Source organism: Chelonus insularis, unplaced genomic scaffold (genome assembly GCF_013357705.1).
Source record: "Chelonus insularis isolate UGA/USDA-ARS -01 unplaced genomic scaffold, ASM1335770v1 contig_406_pilon, whole genome shotgun sequence".
Lineage (NCBI taxonomy): Eukaryota > Metazoa > Arthropoda > Insecta > Hymenoptera > Braconidae > Chelonus > Chelonus insularis.
In genome coordinates, this window is record NW_023276563.1 from 351,144 (window position 1) to 371,264 (window position 20,121).

The following is a 20,121-nucleotide window of genomic DNA, read 5'->3' on the forward strand; positions in this document are numbered from 1 at the left end:
AGCAAAAACTAAACACAGTATGATGGGGAGGAATAGAATTAGTGGTAGGATTTTGAAACGCACGTGTTAGATTTTATGATAACACATAATTCTCAGGTGTAATAAACATATTTACAAATTTATAAATTTACCTGAATTCATTGAAACAATGTCGCATTAATTATAACCTTAAAACAAGTGTGTTTAATGTAAGTTGCTTTTAATAACCTATAACTAATAATTAGACGTATATGCACAATATATATGTTTATTTGTTTTCCAATATTAGAAAAGGAGATTTAAATTTAAAAATATTATCAAAATGAATGGTCGACTTCGAGGAGAGGTAAACTCTATTTAAAGATAGATTCATTAATTAAAATGACATTCTATGCATCTATATTAAGTTTTTATATTTTAGGTTCTCAGAACATTTAAAAAATTACATAAAACTAGAAAAATAATATTTCAAGGGGATGAACGCGCTTTAAGTTGTGAGTATATTTTTGTTAACTGTATCAGTCATTCATTTAGGATTTAAAATTAAAAATCTTTTTCAGTCGTTAGAAACAAAATCAACGATGAATTTAAAAAAAATAAACATGTGACTGATGAAAAATCTATTGAAGAAGTAAGTAGCATAGATATCATTTTAACATAAAATAAAGTAACTAATTATGTATATTTTTTATTACAGTTGAATAAATTAGCATTAGAAGTAGATCACGAATTAAAAACAACCGTAATTCAAGCAATAGAAAAAAAACCAGGAACATATGAACTTAATATTCGAAAAGATCATTTAATAGATAATACAACGTTACCGTTAACTTCATTTTCGAAATCCAATCGAAAATGTAGCTCCAAAGGACGAGAATCAAGTAACGGAAAATTATAGCACAAATAGTAGAAAGTTTTTTTAAAGTATTTATTCATTTATTTATTCAATAATAACAGTTGTAATAGTAATTTTATTCACTTATTTATTTGAATTCTTTCTCAATTTAATACTTGACAGTATTATTTGTTGTCTATAATAATTTTGTATGCGGTTATCAAAAGCATCAAGAACAATTACTGTCAATCCTCAATGACTTCCATCTTCATCCTAAAAGTAATTACAAAGAAATTGAATGGCGTTTTTCGTTATTTTATCGTAAAATGTTATATTTACTTACCAGAGTGAGATAGAAATTCTAAAGGAAATTAAAGGTTCAAGGAAGCTCAATGAAAATAAATATTTTTAAAGGAAAATCTAATGGAAATGAATATCGATGATGTTAATAAAGTAGAAAAGTTAAATTGTATTAAAAAACAGTTAGAACATAAACATATATAAGCTAAACTTTTAAATTGTTATATATTTAACGTAATAGTAACGTCGTTAGTCTATTCCTTTGAAACACGAGAAAAATATAGCCAGCCAGAGTATTAGACGAAAAAACTTTTTCGCTTTCTTACGAAAAAGCTGCTATAAAAACTGATTCATTGTCTCAACTTTATGCTGATGCAGTTCTGCTTGATGTCAATTGATAATGATAGTGATTGTTTAACTATTGTGAACATATTGAACATTATTTGAGATATGAGAAATAGAATTTTCTCTAGTGTTACTTACTTTAGTATACAAAAACTTGTTGAATAGACTAACGAAGTCCTTTGTTAAAATTGATGTAAATTTTTATGTCAAAGTGGAGCTTCGGTTTTGTCAGATATTCTAATTTATCTCCCCTTTTAGTTAATAATTAATTAATTAATACATTAACTAACTCTAGTAAATAATTAATATAATTATCTATAACTAGACTAATTATTTAAATTGAAATGAAATAATATACTAACGCATGCTCAGGATGATTACGTATTTGATCAATTAAGTCTGTTGGTTTAAGTTCTCGTGAGCAAATACGATGAACTGCAGTGAATAGAGGAAATTTATCAGTAACATTTTGTGCTTTTAACATTCCATTCACTTCTTCAGCGGTTGCTGGTCCTTGAAGTTTTTGTCCACCAAGTAACTCATCTTCTAATTCCTTGATTGACTTTCCAGTTTTTACAAACTGTTCACAAACTCGTCGATTTCTACCACCATAACATGTTGTGATTAGATCTGCTACGCCACAGCTTTCAAAGAATGTTGCAATTTTAGCACCTCCGTAAAAAGTGTCAACAAATTTAATCATCTCCATTAAACCCAATCTAATTACTGCAGCTTTCGTGTTATCTCCGAGTCCCATACCATCCACAAAACCGGCAGCACAAGCAACAATATTCTGAAAATTTTCCATTCTGCTTTATTAATACGTTTTTATTTTTCAAAATAAATTATAAAAGTTTTCATAAAGTTTCTCTAAAAAAAAATTTCAATTTCTCACGACATTCACAAATAAAAGACTTACTTTAAGAGCACCACAAACTTCAACAGCTTCGCAATCTTCTACAACGACAACTCTAAAGTTGGGTGTCATCATTAAATCTCTTAAAATGGGAGCAAGTCGTTTATCCTTACATCCTAAAAAAATTAGAAAGTATTTTAAATTCTAGCCAATCTTTAAAATTATCCTACTATTGAAAGTCACTGGTTGATTGATTAATTGAAAAATTACCAATAGTTGTTTCACAGAATTTTTCTTCTGCAACTTCGTTAGCAAGATTGGCACCCATCAAAACATAACAAGGAATTTTCAAATGTTCTTCTACTACTTTAGAAATCAATTTGATACTTTTTCCATCTGAAGAATCAAATCCTTTGATTAAAGAAAGCCCGACAGCAGTGGGTTTAATTTTTCCTAGCATTGCAGCTGCTAAGCCACGTATAAATTGATGTGGTATTACAAAAATTAAAATGTCAGCATCTTTAGCAGCTTCAACAACGTCTGGAACTGCGACCTAAAATCATCAAATATTACAAATAATTTACAATAATATCTTAATATTGTTTTCATTCTTAATAAATAAAAATAAATCTTATCAACTATTGTTTTTTTCCAAACTAGTTCTCTAACTTTGGCATCGATCCATAAACGTCTTGAAGGTCAGCTGCATCTCAATGTGCTTCCGTGTGCATCCAACGAACGTGAGAAGCTTATGCAACTACGGCTAAGCGGAAGTCTGGTCTATTAGCCAATTGATCATGATCGACATTCAAAGTTCCTCCCAGTTACAAAATTCATTTGTTTTATTTCAAAAACCACTCCAACATATTTGCATTATTTTTTTTCTCAATCGACAACGAATTTTTTTTATGATATAGTTATCATGATTAATTTATATAATATTCTAATCCGGATGAAAATGATATTTAAAAATGTAATCTACAATTTTGCGTCAGATGTCCACTGATTAATATAAATCTTTCTGTACTGGTAATTTTATTTTATCGTCTCACACAATGACAGTAATAATCTTTGTAACCCATACCATTATAGCTACAGCTTATATTAAATACACGCCCATACCAATGTTCTGCATCAGTTCTCTAGCAAACTTGCAATAAAGTGCACGTTACTTGTGGTTCAGTTAAAACTTTGACTTCATCATATCATACACTATGCGTCTTAATTCGGTGGTTCCAAATTTCCAAGCTGATACAACTCAAGGACCAATTGATTTCTATGAATGGCAAGGAAATTCGTAAGTCATTTTACTATATTTCACTATAGCAAAGCCTGTAGAATTTATGGATCCTAAATATTATAAAATTATTTAAAAAACAACGCAATAAATGATGCAATAGTTTAACTTATTTATTATTATTGTATAGCTGGGTAGTTTTGTTTTCACATCCGGCGGATTTTACTCCAGTTTGTACGACAGAGCTTGGCCGAATTGCAGTTCACTACCCTCATTTTGAAAAGAGAAATGTAAAGCTACTGGCCCATTCAGTAGATAAACTTAAGGATCACGTCGATTGGGTCAATGTTAGTCTCTTTATGATAAATAATATAATCATGAGATTCTTGGTTTGCATAAAATATTTTTTGCCATTTCAGGACATTAAATCTTACTGTCAGGACATTCCTGGATCATTCCCATATCCTATTATTGCTGATGATGACCGTAGTCTAGCAGTCAAATTGGATATGATTGATGAGGATTCCAAAGATGATGCAGAACATGCTCTGACTGTCCGTTCTCTTTATATCATTGATCCTGATCATCGCCTTCGTTTGAGCATGCAGTATCCTACATCTACTGGTCGCAATGTCGAGTAAATAAAATTAATTTTATGAAGAATTAGAATACAAATGATATAAAGTAGTTTATTAATTATACTTTCATGAATGCATGCTATGACTAATTATTTATGATTTCAGTGAAATTCTTCGTGTTATTGATTCTCTACAACTTGTTGACCGTATACCACAAATCGCTACGCCTGCTAATTGGATAGTAAGTATAATTTTCTTTAATGCATACAAATAAAAAAATATTGAACTTTTTTTTTCCATTCTATTAGCCAGGAGAAAAAGTGATGATTTTGCCAACCGTTCCTGAAGAAGAATTAGAAGCTCTTTTCCCTGGAGGAGTTGACAAAGTTTGCATGCCTTCAGGAAAAGTTTATGTTCGCACCACTACTGATTATTAAATTTATTCCTTTTCACTATTACACAAACAATGTTCCCTCTTTAACACAATTAAAAAATGTTATTTATCTTATCTTATCACCTTCGATAAATTAATCATTTATTAATAATAATAAATGACATACTTTTATACTTTCATGATATAAAAACTTGAATAAAAAAAAGCTTTAATAAATTTAATTAGTATCAATTCATTCAAAATTGTTTATCTACACCTTGTATGTTGATAGCTCTTAATAGAAGAAAAAAAAATTTTAATAATGAGTATATTCAATTATGTAGATAAATAGAAACTAGAGATAAGTAATTAAAATAATGTGTCAATAGAAATAAAACATGATTACATAATACATACGATGTTTGGTGGAAGCTTGTGGCCTGGTAAGTACTTGACATTTTCATGTTGTTGATTGATTATTTCTGTAAGTTTTTTACCATCAATCATTTCTTCATATACATACATAGTAACAGTCTCTTCAAATTTGTTATTGAACTTTGTAGCATTGGCGCCTACAATTTTTGCTATAGCCGAGCCCCTGGTGGGAAGATGAGATTACATTTATTTAATATTCATTTATTTTAATGAATTGATTATATTTAACCTTTTGAAAATAAATTAAAATTGAATTTTGTTAAAATTTGCAATGATAATTATTAGTCTAATAAATTATTAAATATTTCAAATCTATTTATATTTAATCCTGCTTTAGATAATAGAGATTATCTGAATTCTTGATGAAATTAAAATAAAATAACAATTATAATTTTATCAACAAATGTAAATATTCTAATTATTAATATAATAAAAAATTTTATGTACCAATTGCCACTGCCAACGATGCAAATCTTCTTCTTCGACATTTTATATTTGTAAAAAAGTTGTTTGGTTTATCAACAAATTATCACACTGATACTTATACAAAACAATTCGAAAACTTGAAAAAATTATCTCTTCTTATTTGATTCTTCTGTTTTGATCAATGTCAATCAATTAACTGCCTTTAAAACATTTGTGCTACTCATTTACTATTGACCTTAACAACAAGCTAACGAATAAATTCGGTTCTTGAATAAATCTTGGACCCTCTCCAAAGTAATGAAAGACCCAGCCCACTAGGGTACTTGGCCAATGTTAAATTTAACATCACTATGATAATTACATACTATTATATGTACAATTGATGCAATTATTCGACATTGACACAATTTTAATACTTTTGTATATGATTGTATAACGAAAACATAAAAAGAAAATATAATTTTTAATCATCAATAACATAAAAAATCATCAATAAAGAATTAAAAAATTTTTTTTATAATGGCATAGATGAAATTAGTCATTTCACCTACATATGAAAAATATATTTATTGTTCTTCTTCATTTGGTTCACTTGAAAATCAGTTTCTCTATAAACTCTTCACTCTTGAATGACTTAAAGATGGCACTTTGGTGGTAGATTCTCATCACCGTCAAACCTAGATGTGCAGTAAAATGAATGATAAAAAAAATTAATGATCATGATCATGATAGTTATTGTTAAAAAATATTTAAAATAAAGTCATATGAAATTGGTTAAAATTCCCCAATAAAACATGCATGAAGAAGCTTGAATATGAATGTACTGATATTGAAAAGTTAGTAATAGAAACATTAAGAGATTCATAAAATTAACAGACAATAAAACTATATTTTATCTTCGCAGTTACAATTATTTTCATCAATAACAATTCGATCACAATATTTCATAATAAAGTTACACAATAAAACATCACTTTAATCCTCTTCAGGGACTTTCATTCTTTCTAACTTTCCTTCATTTTAAAATTTTTAAGATTTATAGAGAGAAAGCAACTTTACTACTTAAATTTTTTAACTAAAATAGTTGTAAATAATATTTTAAATAAAAATCTCTATTTACATCATTTATTTATATTTCAACAAAAAATTTTTGACTAACTAAAAACTACAAAAATATACTTATAAATTTTACTAGAATCATTTCTATCATTTGGTTCATTGATTGATTTATATTTATTTTTGGTAAGTCCTTTGGTACTAAAATTATCTAATTCATTGCACGATTTTTTTTACGTTCAGAACGTTTCGAAAATGCAAGTTTAGAACAATAAATGCATTTAAAAATTATAAGCAGTATTTTTACTTATTAAAAGTTATAAATTTTTCGTCAAGCTTTTGATAAATAAGACTTGGCATAATAATAGAAAAAAATTTTAAATATTGTTTCTTTAAATCTTGCAGTAAGGGAGGGACTATTTTTTTAATTGATAGCTTTTCTATATGTACATTTACTAAAATTTAAATCAATATTTCTGTATAGAGACAGTATCTTAGAGAAACTTGCATAAAGTCTACAGAAAGAATTATTTTGTACTGCGATAAATAAAATGGAATTAATTTAGAAACGAATATGTTTAAAAGTGTTTAAAAAATATTTCCTCTTCAACCATAGAATAAAGGGACTATTCATTTGATAAATTTTCTTTAGATTTTGAGCTTACATGTGTTCGGGATGATTTCGTATGCAGTCGATAAGGTCTACCGGTCTTAAATCACCGATACAAATTCGATGAATTGCTGTAAACAGAGGAAATCGTGCCTCCATATTCTTTGCTTTGAGCATATAATTGACTTCTTCTGCAGTAAAGGGTCCTTGGAGTTTTTGTCCATTGAGCATTTCTTGCTCTAGTTCAGCAATACTCTGAAATAATAATTGAATTTTGTTGAAATTTATTTTTAAACTGATCAATATTATTGATTATAAAATAAATAGATAAGAATTAGAAGAAATAAGAATACCTTTCCTGTTTTTACAAAGGCTTCAGACACTTTACGATTTCGTCCACCATAGCATGTTGTAATAAGATCTGCTACACCACAGCTTTCAAAGAATGTACTTAGTTTACCTCCAGGATAAAACACGTCTACAAATTTTATCATTTCCATAAGCCCTAATCGAATTACAGCTGCTTTTGTATTGTCTCCAAGTCCAATTCCATCAACAAAACCAGCACCACAAGCCACAATATTCTAAACAATGAAGAAATTATGTAAGAAGCAGTGAACAATTAAAAAACTATTAGCGTGAAAAGTTTTTATTGAATAATAAAAAGTGTTTTGTTTAATTACTTTAAGTGCACCACAGCATTCGACTGAGTCAACATCATCAACAACTACCACTCGGAAAAATGGAGTTTGAATCATATCTCTTAAAATTGCGCCCATCGCGTTATCTTTACATCCTATAAAAACATATTTAATCATCAATAAACAGACAAGAGATTAAAAACTTATAACATTATGTAATTTTCTTTTATATGGCTGGATAATACTATGGATTTATGATTATCTCAATTGTAAATTTCTAAAAAGTTATTTATATTATCAAATAAAAAATTTTAAGTAAAAAATCATAATAGCAATAACTATAAAATGAAATTTGTTTTAAAAATCTTGCTATCTCAATAATCTTTTCCTTCACGAAAGAACTTTCATACTATTGTTAATTTGTTTTTGTTTTTTTTTTTTAGTTTTTCTATGTTTATATTTAGAATGACCGAGTCTGACATTCTTTCAATTATGCCTTACCAATAGTAGTCTCACAAAACATCTCATCAGCTACTTCAGAAGCTAAATTAGCTCCCATTAATACAGCCATTGGAATACTCAATTCCTTTGCAATTATGTGGGAAATAAGCTCGATACCTCCTCCTTCTTTCTTATCAAATCCCTGTGAAATGAATGAAAAATTAAAATACCATTCGAATCATGATATTCATAACTAATAATATAACTTTATACTTTAATTAAAGATAATCCACAAGCAGTAGGTTTAATTTTTCCTAGTAAAGTACTGCATATTCGTTTAATGAATTGATGAGGGACTACAAAAACAAGTATATCAGCATCTGATGCTGCTTCAACAACGTCAGGAACTGCAATCTGAAAACGAATGTCATACGTCAATAAAAATCTTTAATTTTCTAAGATAAATACAAAATGAAGGTCAGAAGTGTTAAAATAAATTTTACTAAGCTGAAAATTGTATAAAAATAAATCTTTCAACTGAATAGAATGCGCGACTCTTCATCTTTTGTCATGTTACATCAAAAAACTTCAAAAGTTATAACATAGTAACCGATAATATATATATATGTATATAAACATATATAGTTATTGGCCTTGAGGAAAATGTACGTCAGATAAATGACGTAGATAAATGTTAGTTAAAATGAGATATAAAGAATAAGTGATGTCAGGAAATATAATGAATGAACAGAACAAAAACTTATTCAGGTAAAATGAGGAAGTGAAGTTAATACAATTGCGATAACTAACAATAAGTAACTCTTTATCATATATCGTTTATTCGATATTAATTGAGAAATCATTGAAAATATCAATAATTTCGAAACCAACAAGAAATATTTCAAAACAATAGTTCAATAGCACACATAAAAAATTCCTAATGTTAGACAAAATTTCTAAATATCGTTGAATAACAATCGTTTCTACGTTAAAGTAGATTTATACTTTATGAAAAGTAGAAAGTGATTATATAATTAAATATAATAGGAAATTTAGAAATATAATATTTGAAAAAGTTTTTATCAATCAGAGATATGTTGATTAATATGAGTACATAACTTTTGTTAGTTGTCTCATGATCATTGATAGACATAAAAATTTGCTTGTTATTTTGTCAGATAATTTCTGTATTTGTTTTTAAAAGCTGTTTTGCATGATCTGTGAAATTTTTCTTATCAGTTATATACTGATAACTTACCACATTCTCGGGTATTTTATGACCTGGGAGATACTTGACATTTTCATGTTCCTCATTAATAATTTCTGTTAATTTCCTCCCATTTATTATTTCTTCATAAACATACATTGTCACCCGATCATCGAAATTGTCCAGCTGCTTTGCATTAGCTCCAATTATCTTCGCTATCGCTGAACCCCTGATAAATTATAATATATAAAATTTTAAATACTATCCAACAATATATGAAATATAAAAGTAAAATGATGTAAATTCTAACTCAAGGATTGTTAAAAATTAAAAACTACAAATGTAATTGTTCTTCGCCAATTTTATGCATAAAAGGGTGGTTATTCAATAAAATAATATATAGAACAAAGTTCAAGGCCATATAAATATCGTCACTGATTTTAAACAATAATAGAAATTAATATGATAATAACATGGTAAGAGAAAATACCTTTGTACTTTCATTATTTTTTCAATCTCATTATTTATAGAAATGAAATTTTTTTCCAATTGTGATCCTGTCATTATTCATTTAAATTTTCAATGAATACATTTAATTTAAACAAAATTTTTTATGAATATTTTATAATAACAATTTTATTAGAATGTATTTTTGTATAAAATATAAAAATTATAGGAAATATCTTTAAAAACTTGATAATGCTGACGATATTGCGTGACTATTTTGCTATTTATATTACCAATTTAGTGGAATTAAATGAATTAAAACTCACCAATTTCCTGATCCAATGATACACACACGTTGTTTAGTTGCCATTATTGATTATATTAATTTTAAACAGTTTTAACTGGTAATGAATTAATTACACTTAAGATTTAAGAAAAATTGGAGCGCTGATCAGCCAAACAGTCTAGACTGTCGAGTGTCCAATGCTGATGTCTACTGGAAGTGGAAAATGGTGTAGCAGAGAAACGAAGACAGAACAAACGCGCAACGTTGACGATGGCAACTTCATGGGAGAAATGGAGCAAAGTGGGGGAAACACGTGATGTAAGATTTATCGATCGATGAAGAAAATAAAGATGCAATGCCATAATACACTAGAGTACTTGTTAATAATTGAATTAAATCCTATATTATATTATCTAAATGATACAAGCTATATTTTAAAGAAATCTTATAAATACAAAAAGAATTTTATAGATCATTTATTGATTCTTTATTTAATGCTAGGATACAATAACGTACATAATGCCGTTTTTAAACATATTTTCATGCTCTTTTGAAAAAATTCAGATCTAACAATTATTATTTGCCACCTCTTAACTTTTTAATTAAATTCATGTACAGTTGGTTTTAAATACATTAGAGTTTTCTATGTAGATTTATAATAAAATAGAGACAAAATTTAATATTACCTTGTTTAAATAAAGTGAAAGTTTTTATTTTTTACTTAACTCGACTTTAACTATGTAAATGTTAAGAAGTGTATATATTATTAATGCTCAGTAAGATTAAATATTAATACGATAATATTATTTTTTAATATCTTTATTCTTCTGGTGTTGATTGAGCACTTTCTAAAATAATTTCGAAAGAGAATGGAGTAAATGTATATCCTAAACCTGCATAAAATTTACTTTGGAACTCAACCCTAAAAAATATGTTTTCAGTTAGAAAATTTGATTATCAAATTTATATTTAATTTTTTTCTTACCAATGAAGACGTAGAGTATGTAAGAAAGCTGAAAGTCCTTCCATAAGAACAAGGATTCCTACTGTTAGCACAGCCCAAAAAGCAAAAACTATCCATAAAAATATGCCTCCAAACCAACCTTCTTGAACTAATCCATTTCTCATCACCATGTTCCATAAAACCTCAGATAATTCTATGGTAATAAAATTTTATGGATAGTAATTTTTATTTAATAGCAATAAATAAAAAAATTAACGTTTTAATAAATTACCAGGAAGACTTACGTGCATGAGCAAGAGATAAAGCCCAAAGACGAAGATAAGAAGCAGTATGTGATACACTTCCAAGAACATATTCAATGGTATGAATTCCTTGATGAATGAAAACTTCACTTATATCTTCTTCTTCTTTGTGTCCCATTGCAAGTCCTTGATTTGGTTGCATAGCACCAACTCCTCCTTCAACATCTCCATTTTCTTGTCCATGATTATTAAGTTGATAATGCTGTTTTCTACTACGCATTAACAAAATAGGTTTTGCTAAAAGCATCCAAGGTATACAAAGAAATGCAATGACAACCAGGAATCTTTGAATACCAAACTGCCCGGCAAACATGAATTCACTGCATGGATCATTTTTTGCATTTTCTGAATCCACCTCATTTGGGGATTTAAATAGTACCATATTAATGAATGTGATTAAAATAGATGGAGCACAATGAGGGCCATATTTTTCTTCATTGACAGCTGAATATGATGTCCACTTGATGAACATTAACAAACACATGTACATAAATAAGAAAGTCAGGAAAATGACTTGTGGTACAAACTCGCAAATGATATTTTGACGTTTTTTGAAGTAAAGATGGTTTTTCAGACCCACAAGAACACCAAACAACATGTGAATTATACCAAATATGATTGATATCTTCATTTTATAAGAATTCAAAAAGATGATTTTATTTTCAGTCAATTGCCAGACTGGATCCATACCAATTGGATAAGGATATTGTAAGTAATCAGGCCCAGGGTTTAATGATATTGATTTGTTGGTATGAATATCATGCCAATCATTGTTGACTACCCAGTAAGATCCAAAAATGTTTAAGGATTTGGAAAATACATCATTGTAAATAAAACCAGTGTACATGGAGAATAAACCCATAAGGAAGATAATATATCGACCACCGAAGAAAATATTCCATATTTCATTATCTGATTTTTGTGCAGTAAGTGGCTTTTCTTTTAATACCATCCAAAGACCAAAAAGGAACATGAGTAAACCGTGTCCAGTATCACCAAACATCACAGCAAATAAAAATGGAAATGTAATAATGGTATAAGGAGCTGGATTCATTTCTCTGTAAGTAGCAACTCCATATGCATCAATCAATGCTTGAAATCCTTTTGTAAATTTATTGGTACGATTGTATGTTGGTGGATCCTCAAATGACTCCATTCGATTTAGAATTGGCGGTACGGAACTTCCACTGCGTTCCTATTGATAGTATAAATATAATTATTAAAAAATATTAAAGCAGTAGATGAAAAAAAAATATATATATATATCTATATATTACAGTTCCACGTCGAAGAGCCAGCTGAATAGTTTCGATATCTAAAACTGGAACCCAGCATTCAGCGATTAAACATTTTTGGGTAACATCCAAGTTAAATAGATTCAATGTATGATAAATGGCTTTAATTTTTCGAACTTTGATGAACCAATTTTTGATATTCTTTGCAGCAGCTACAAGTACTCGGTGACGGTGATCCTGAGTTTGTCCTAAAACCTACAATAACATTTCTGGATGTAATTATTTATAATATGAAGGGTTACTAATTTAATTTGAACTTAAAATATATATGAAAATAATTTTTGAAATAAATCTTACGGTATTCAAATCTTCAATACGAGTCATAACACCCATAGACATTTCACGTCTATCAGCAGGTGCTTCAGGACATGGATAAAGAGTAGCACGAAAGCCTTCACATATTTTTTTGACTCTAGTTTTCAATTGATCTCCTTGGAAAAAAATAATAAAAACTGATTTGAAAACTTGATCTCCCTGTAAAATAATAAATAATAATTAATATTTAATTATAACGATATTTTAAAATATATAATTTAATAATCATACTGTGGATGGATCTTCTAATGCAGAATCGATTTCTGCTTGACGAAGAAAAACATTTCCTCGACATGCTCGCCATAGCATACGTTCAAAAGCTGGAATCCTTTCTCGTAAAATAACTCCAGCGACGAAACTAATTCATAATAAAAAAACTTTTTAACAAATTTGAGCCAGGTAAGATATATACATCAAATAATGAATGTAAATTTATAATTAAAGAATTAATTGATTAATTTGGGGCAAACAGCAATTAATTGATGAAAATCGGCACGTCGTAACTTGAAATCTTTCTTTAAAACACCTGTATGACTTTCTATATGCTTTTTTACACACTCCATCAGTGCCCTATGCCTACTGATTCTATCATTAATGACCTTTTTCGAAGATTTAAATTGTTTGATTGGTACTCATTAATTTGAACTAACAATAAAGATAGATCTTCATGATTTTTCAACACTATATTGAAACCATGTCTGGCAATATTGTAAAAGCATATGATGATTCTTGTAGCCATGGTCTTTTACATACCTTAATAATCAAAGTTGAAAATAAGATGGTCATGTGAATAACCCCACTATGAAAGATGCTTTAAAAAATGCAGCTGGGAATTATCAAATATTAAATATTGACAATAAACAACAAACCCACACTCAAGTATATATTTAATTTTAATAATGAAAACTCACATAATGCTACTTTACCACACTTTTAACCAAAATCAAATTACATTTTAAACATTAATTAAAATTATTTGATTAACGATTACTACAATTTGTAAGATCAGTAATGATCGATAAACATGACAAAAAACTGTAAATTTATATAGTGTATACTGCACATCAGTATATTTTTATGCGAATGATTTTACAAAGATATCATATCAAAAGATATTAAAATAATGAATAACGATATGAATGAAAACAATAACATAAAAATAAACATTTGGAATATTTAGAGGCTTTGTTTTTTTATTAGAAATAGAGCTGACTCGTTAATTATTTTACTTTGTGTTTTTGGGCATTAGATAGAGGTGAAAGGAAGCGATACAAATTATAATCATCCGTGCTTTTTAAATCTACATACATTCCAAAGATTCCAAACAAGAAATAGAATAAATAAAATAATAAAAATAATTTTATAGTGATTAAATAATTATAAATAATGACAAAATAAACAAATTATAAGTATAAACAAATAAATAAGTGGAGTAAACTACCAAGGCATAAGAAGTATTATTGCTTTATATCAATTATTTATATGATTATTATTACATTTATCATAATTTCTACTAATTTCAACAAGGGGGGGAAGGATTAAAAATACAAGCAATATTTAGATCTAAATACTTTTAAATACCATAGAAATTATTTGTCAAGCTTTTAATCAAATATTTTTGATATTTACTTCTGAGAATTGAAACAGGAGTTATCTGAAATTTATTTTTCAAAAATTAATTAAAATTTGGATAAAAATTTTTTTTTGTCATTGTTAGCTGTTGAAAGTATTTATATTTTCAGGATGATTTCGATTAAGAAGTCAGTTTAATAGGGTCAGGTGTTATCTAGTTTTGAAGGAGGTGAGTGAAGGTACATACCCCAACTGGACAGGACCAAGGGCGGACTGGCGGGCGATATTATCATCACTAATCAACGCGCGTGTCATGGACTCGGTGGGGTTCAAGCCTGCGTGCTCTTGCTGACGACACAACAGACAAGACACAACCACATTATAATTAGCACACTAGACACGGGACCACAATGCTCAAATAAAACGCCACTCGATGCCGTTGCATATGGGTGCTTGGCCTTCAGTGTGCGTGCAGGTGTTAACTAAATCCTCGATCATTTTTATCTTTTTCTTGCAATTACGACAATTTATTTTTCCATTTATTCTTGGAAATTTAATACATTCTGTATCGTTATAATATTTTCTTATCAAAATTATTCTGTTCGAGAATTTAGTAATTACACCACATATAATCTAAATATGAATTGCCAAACTGAGTGTTTATTTTTTCTTTAACATGACAATTAAAAAATTTATGTTAATGTACGTTTATTTAAAATGGTTGAAAATGAAAAAATATAATAATGGCAATTCTTATTTAATAATCTGAAAGAAAATGTACATATGTGTAATTATGATTGTGTTATTAAAATAAAAATCCATTGGCCATTTAATTTTTATAGGAAGTTGTTTAAATGTATGTTGTAATTATTTTTTTACTATTTGTGTATCTTACGGGCCCCTTTTAACTAACTTTAAACTCATTATTATAATTTATTATTATTAAATATGATCTAAATTTTAACAATGACAAAAATAATAAATTTACCATGTTCTAGCAAATAAAAAAAAGATAAGCAGTTAGCTATTTAAGACAAAGGCATGGTGCATATGGTTGCAGAATAATGATGCATAATAATTTCATTTAGTTATATCATAATATCAATAGGTCATCCCATTATAACTATTTTTAACGAACTTGTATACAATAAGCAAAGTAATTAAGACAATAATGATGCATCAAAAAAAAAGGATAAAAACACTACAGAGATGTTTGTTAATTGGAATAAAAATTGATATACATACCCATGGCCACACCATCATCATTTATATTGTTATTTACATGACATGGCTCTAAACTTAAATATAAAAATGCTAATCCTATAATTAAAGAAAAAAAAACTAAATGGTTTATTTACGAGGCAGTGATTGCTTAAATATCTGTGTTATTTAGATGATTATTTTTTTGCCAATTTTTATCAACAATTTAAAATTCTTATAATATTTATTCAATATTATGAAAATATTTTCTTTAATAATTTTAACGACGTTGAGATTTACATTGACAATTTGCAAAATCCATATTATTCACAATATTTATGTAATTAATTGAATTGTTATTACTACTAAATATTAATGATATTACTTGTTAATAGATGTGTTTTTTATAACAATAAGAAATCAAATGACTACATTATGAACAGTCTCAATTGTCTTTTCTCGACAAAGAAGGCAAATTGAAAGCATACTATGACTTTTTGGTGATTAAATTATTAAATAATTTAAAAAAAGTTAAATTTTGATTATTCAATTGCCTTTATGATCTTTTGTTGATTAAAAGTCAGCTGAAATAGCATAACAGGCAAACATTGAGGCAAAAAAATGTAATTGGCAAACGCAAATAACTGTTGATAACAGCTTGCCTGAGGGGATTCCTATAGTGGGCTCCTACGGTGTCTGCTGCAGTGTACAGGTGCTGTAACCATAGAATACACTGGCTTATTGTGCTTCTTAATTAAATAGAGCCTCGTAGTGCACCTTTATCGATAAAATAATAACTACTTGATATTAAAAATTATGAAAAAATAATTGAATAAATTTTTTAAATATACATATTTAATATTTTCTCACTCGACTGCCTGATTTTCGTATGGGTATTTTCATCTCAAGACTTAGCCATTTAAACCGAGAACACACTGGTGCATATCAATAGTGCAATAAGTGGACTTAGAATACATTTTTCTATTAAATTAAAAAACATGCAGTCACGTGTGAATCTCGGTTATTTAATTTTTATAATGAAGGATACAGTGATCTTTATAATTATCAACCAATCAAATAATTTCATTGATTATATGTATAATTTTGATTAATATATTTTTTGAAATAATTAGGATTCGAAGATCACTGTATCCTAAGTTGTGGAGATGAAGACCACATTCAATTACCCGAGTTTAAGAGCCTGGCCGCCAGCGCGGAGGCCCTCCTCACCCAAAAGAGTAACTTGTTCTTCCTCGCGACTTGGATCTGCCATCTGCGACATGACACTTTCATGCTCAGCTTCGTAATGAATACATGTTACATTTCCATATGCCAAGTCTCACCAAAATGAAACTTTTATAATTATTCTTAATGTCACATTTTTATCGATACTTTTATAAATAATTTTGAATTATGATAAACCATTCGATAAATAATACAAAAAAAAAATATCAGAGACAATGCATTGGTAACTTGTGTTCATTGCAGTACTGTAACATTTTGTTAGTTAGCGACTAACACATTAAGACTCCCTAAAATCATCTAAATTATTATTAATAATACAAGGGACAATTGTAGACTACCATTATGGATATTTGATTATTATATATTATATTAATTTTTCATAAAAAAAAAATTTCATTTCTTGCTAATAATGAAGTTTACATGATCAAATATTCTTGAGTGCAAGTGCTAATTTTTGTCTTTTTTTGCGTGAAATATTCTAGCAAATAGTAAATGTGGAGCCAATAATTCAGCCATTTTTAGCAAAAATTATGAAACTTTCATGCACCTTCCAATTTTAAAAAAATGTTTCGTGATAAAATTATTCAAATAATTATTATCCTTCACTTTATTGATAATTAAATATATTAGAAAAATTTTTTTCAATATAACATATTAAATTACTACTTCTTTTTCTGTTTTATTAAAGTTAGGACCCGTTTCTTTTTTATGTATTAAAAAATAACAAATTACACTGTTAACAAAAGATAGAGCCATGGATTTTTCGTTTTAAAATACTATTTTGCATTCTTCAAATAATTGATTAGTTCATTTACACCCTAATTAGCGATTTAGTATCAAAAAAGACTATTAATGTTACAAAATATACTAAACATTTAAATAAATAAATGCTTACCTCGTCAAAGAATACTTGAGTTTTTCTCAAAATATGTTTTAATTCAGTAAGCTCTAAAAAATTTCGTTTTAGAGCTTCTGCATTTTGGTTCACCTCTCTAAGCTCATTTTCTAATTTTTCAAATGTTGCTTCAAGATCAATCATCTCACGAGGTTGTGGTGCTTCAGGATTTTCTCCAGAATCAGGCATTGGTGTTCCATCTTTTTTAATTTCTTTTTCCAAATAACGAAGCTTACGTTCCATTTCATCACACCGCCGTACTTCATTTACAAACTTCCTTTGAAAGGCGTTTACATCAGGATTCAGCTAAAAAAGAATTTAATCACGAGTATGTAATTAAGGTCATTTCCGAGACCTTGAAAGTCATTATAAACGATAGAAAAAAATTTAGATTGCCTATCAATATAGAATTATTGATTACTATTACTTATTTTACTTACATCACGGAATTGAACAAGACCAAGTTCTCCAAGTTCAGATACACATGCATAAGCTGCTTCACTTTGCAAAAAGAGCTGACACAAGGTCATTTCTTCACTTCGAAAAAGCGAGCCCATTTTTATGAATTTCGATTGCCGGGTTTATGTAAATATAAAATATAAATATTGAAAAATAATATTCTCAGTCTTTAATCGCCTCGTCGTTGAGAACGACGTCGACGATGATGTTAATTAATGTAAAAGTAATAATTCACTCAAGTTTGATTTTTAATATTTTGGGCGAGGTATCTAAATCGAAGGCTGATTTCACACTGACGTAAATGCTGTCACTGTTAAAACGAATCAATAAGTGGAATCGAGTCACGAGAATCACAAGAAAATGAACATTTTGTACAGTGCGCATACGTCTCGTTGTTGATGACAAGATGGCGGTCGCCGTGAACGCCTCTGCCGTGAAAATTTGGAACTAAATTTAAAATTAAAAAATTCGTCGACATAAAATTCTCATTATTTTTGATTCTAAACATATTATCATTTTAATCCGGATAATGATAAACATAAAAACGTATAATTAAATAATTTAAGGTAATTATAAAAATAATCAAATTTTTAAGGTAAATAAATTTTTTATTAACATTAACTTGAGTATTATTGACATTTATTAATTTTATATTTTTTTAGATAACTTATGTAATAAAAAAAAGTACGTATGAATATATATACATATCATGTATCAAATACATATCTATAATCTATAAATTATGAAATGAAAATAAAATATATTTATTAAAAATAAATAAACTATCTATCGTAACATAAAATTTTTTTACAAAAAGTTTTAGTCTTAAAAAATAAACACCAAGATGTCATTTGATATTTAAAATTGAATAAAAAGAGACTCAATCTCTGAGATCTACCATATGTATGTGAAACAATCATTACCCCGTCTTCAACGGAGTTTTTTTTTTTTTTTCAAGGCGCAAAGTAAAGACTAAGGTAATTGTCGTTATTAGTGTTTGGAATTTCAGTTGATGTTCATCATCAAAATCACTTCTTCTTCGTAGCAGTAATAGATTTTTTCACTGGTTTTTTCGCTTTTGCTTTGATAACAGGTTTCTTCACCGCTGCAGCTTTTTTCGGTGGTGTTTTCGTAACAATCTTGGCTTTAGCTGTCGTTTTTGCCTTTGGTGGTTTCGCAGCAGGCCCTTTAGTAGCTTTTTTCTTCTCTTTATCAGCAGTGGCTTTGCTTGCTAAGGGTTTTTTCACTTCAGCCTTTTTAACTGGTTTCTTAGCAACAAGCTTCTTAACTCCAACAGCTTTCTTCAACGGTGCAGACTTAGAAGTAGGTTTTTTCTTGACTTTGCTCACTTCGGATTTACGTACCGAAAGCTTGAATGATCCAGCAGCACCTTTGCCTTTGGTCTGAACAAGATTACCGCTTTCAACAGCAGCTTTGAGATACTTTTTGATAAACGGAGCTTGTTTTTCCGCATCTATTTTGTAAGTTGTGGTAATATATTTTTTAATTGCCTGTAGCGATGATCCATTGCGATCTTGCAATACTTTAATGGCAGCATTCACCATGTCTGCAGTTCTAGGATGTGTTGGTTTTGATCTCGGTGATTTTGTTTTAGCTTGATTCGTCTTCTTCTGATTGACTTGAACGTTTGAATTGGCTGTTGGTGTCATGATTACTGGATTTGTTTTTGTATCAGTCATTGCCTGAATAAACTTTGCTGAAAATAAGCTTGTCTTCACTGAACTTTATAAAGTCACACGCGCAAGCTTTACTTCAATATTGTAGTCTGATGATGAAGCCCTCAAGTAAGTGAAGTAGTATC

The 20,121-nt window shown here is 28.4% G+C and overlaps 6 protein-coding genes across 9 annotated transcripts; 2 read left to right on the forward strand and 4 right to left on the reverse strand.

The window, feature by feature from the left end:
- Positions 1-8: 8 nt before the first annotated feature.
- LOC118069281 (complex III assembly factor LYRM7) lies at positions 9-938 on the forward strand. Its single transcript, XM_035087267.1, has 5 exons — positions 9-188; positions 269-325; positions 401-473; positions 540-610; positions 677-938. Exons 2-5 carry the CDS (start codon positions 302-304, stop codon positions 875-877), a joined length of 369 nt encoding a protein of 122 aa, XP_034943158.1. The 5' UTR covers positions 9-188; positions 269-301; the 3' UTR covers positions 878-938.
- Positions 939-982: 44 nt separating this feature from the next.
- LOC118069276 (glycerol-3-phosphate dehydrogenase [NAD(+)], cytoplasmic-like) lies at positions 983-5,609 on the reverse strand. Of its 2 annotated transcripts, XM_035087262.1 has the most exons (7): positions 5,386-5,609; positions 4,921-5,101; positions 2,586-2,868; positions 2,379-2,491; positions 1,822-2,252; positions 1,598-1,710; positions 983-1,087 (listed from the first exon to the last, which is right to left on the reverse strand). In XM_035087262.1, the coding sequence occupies exons 1-6, from the start codon at positions 5,424-5,426 to the stop codon at positions 1,626-1,628; spliced, it is 1,134 nt and encodes a 377-aa protein (XP_034943153.1). In that variant the 5' UTR covers positions 5,427-5,609; the 3' UTR covers positions 983-1,087; positions 1,598-1,625. The 2 variants fall into 2 exon arrangements, with proteins under 2 accessions (XP_034943153.1, XP_034943154.1); XM_035087263.1 differs by lacking the exon at positions 1,598-1,710 and having other exon boundaries at positions 5,386-5,426.
- LOC118069279 (peroxiredoxin-6-like) lies at positions 3,421-4,638 on the forward strand. Its single transcript, XM_035087265.1, has 5 exons — positions 3,421-3,612; positions 3,743-3,899; positions 3,972-4,189; positions 4,296-4,371; positions 4,439-4,638. Exons 1-5 carry the CDS (start codon positions 3,530-3,532, stop codon positions 4,565-4,567), a joined length of 663 nt encoding a protein of 220 aa, XP_034943156.1. The 5' UTR covers positions 3,421-3,529; the 3' UTR covers positions 4,568-4,638.
- Positions 5,610-5,808: 199 nt separating the features above from the next.
- Positions 5,809-10,287, reverse strand: Gpdh1 (Glycerol-3-phosphate dehydrogenase 1). Its single transcript, XM_035087264.1, has 8 exons — positions 10,093-10,287; positions 9,371-9,548; positions 8,386-8,526; positions 8,173-8,314; positions 7,714-7,826; positions 7,384-7,614; positions 7,086-7,285; positions 5,809-6,041 (listed from the first exon to the last, which is right to left on the reverse strand). The coding sequence occupies exons 1-8, from the start codon at positions 10,134-10,136 to the stop codon at positions 5,999-6,001; spliced, it is 1,092 nt and encodes a 363-aa protein (XP_034943155.1). The 5' UTR covers positions 10,137-10,287; the 3' UTR covers positions 5,809-5,998.
- A 225-nt stretch (positions 10,288-10,512) lies between these two features.
- Vha100-1 (V-type ATPase subunit a family protein Vha100-1) lies at positions 10,513-18,707 on the reverse strand. 3 transcript variants are annotated; one of them, XM_035087049.1, is made up of 9 exons: positions 18,281-18,707; positions 17,841-18,146; positions 14,748-14,848; positions 13,160-13,286; positions 12,911-13,087; positions 12,596-12,808; positions 11,301-12,513; positions 11,038-11,209; positions 10,513-10,974 (listed from the first exon to the last, which is right to left on the reverse strand). In XM_035087049.1, the coding sequence occupies exons 1-9, from the start codon at positions 18,395-18,397 to the stop codon at positions 10,872-10,874; spliced, it is 2,529 nt and encodes an 842-aa protein (XP_034942940.1). In that variant the 5' UTR covers positions 18,398-18,707; the 3' UTR covers positions 10,513-10,871. The 3 variants fall into 3 exon arrangements, with proteins under 3 accessions (XP_034942940.1, XP_034942942.1, XP_034942941.1); XM_035087051.1 differs by lacking the exon at positions 14,748-14,848 and adding an exon at positions 16,363-16,415; XM_035087050.1 differs by lacking the exon at positions 14,748-14,848 and adding an exon at positions 16,888-16,973.
- A 439-nt stretch (positions 18,708-19,146) lies between these two features.
- On the reverse strand, positions 19,147-20,105 carry LOC118069294 (histone H1-like). The gene has a single exon (XM_035087295.1). The coding sequence runs from the start codon at positions 19,997-19,999 to the stop codon at positions 19,328-19,330; it is 672 nt and encodes a 223-aa protein (XP_034943186.1). The 5' UTR covers positions 20,000-20,105; the 3' UTR covers positions 19,147-19,327.
- Between the last annotated feature and the right edge of the window lie 16 nt (positions 20,106-20,121).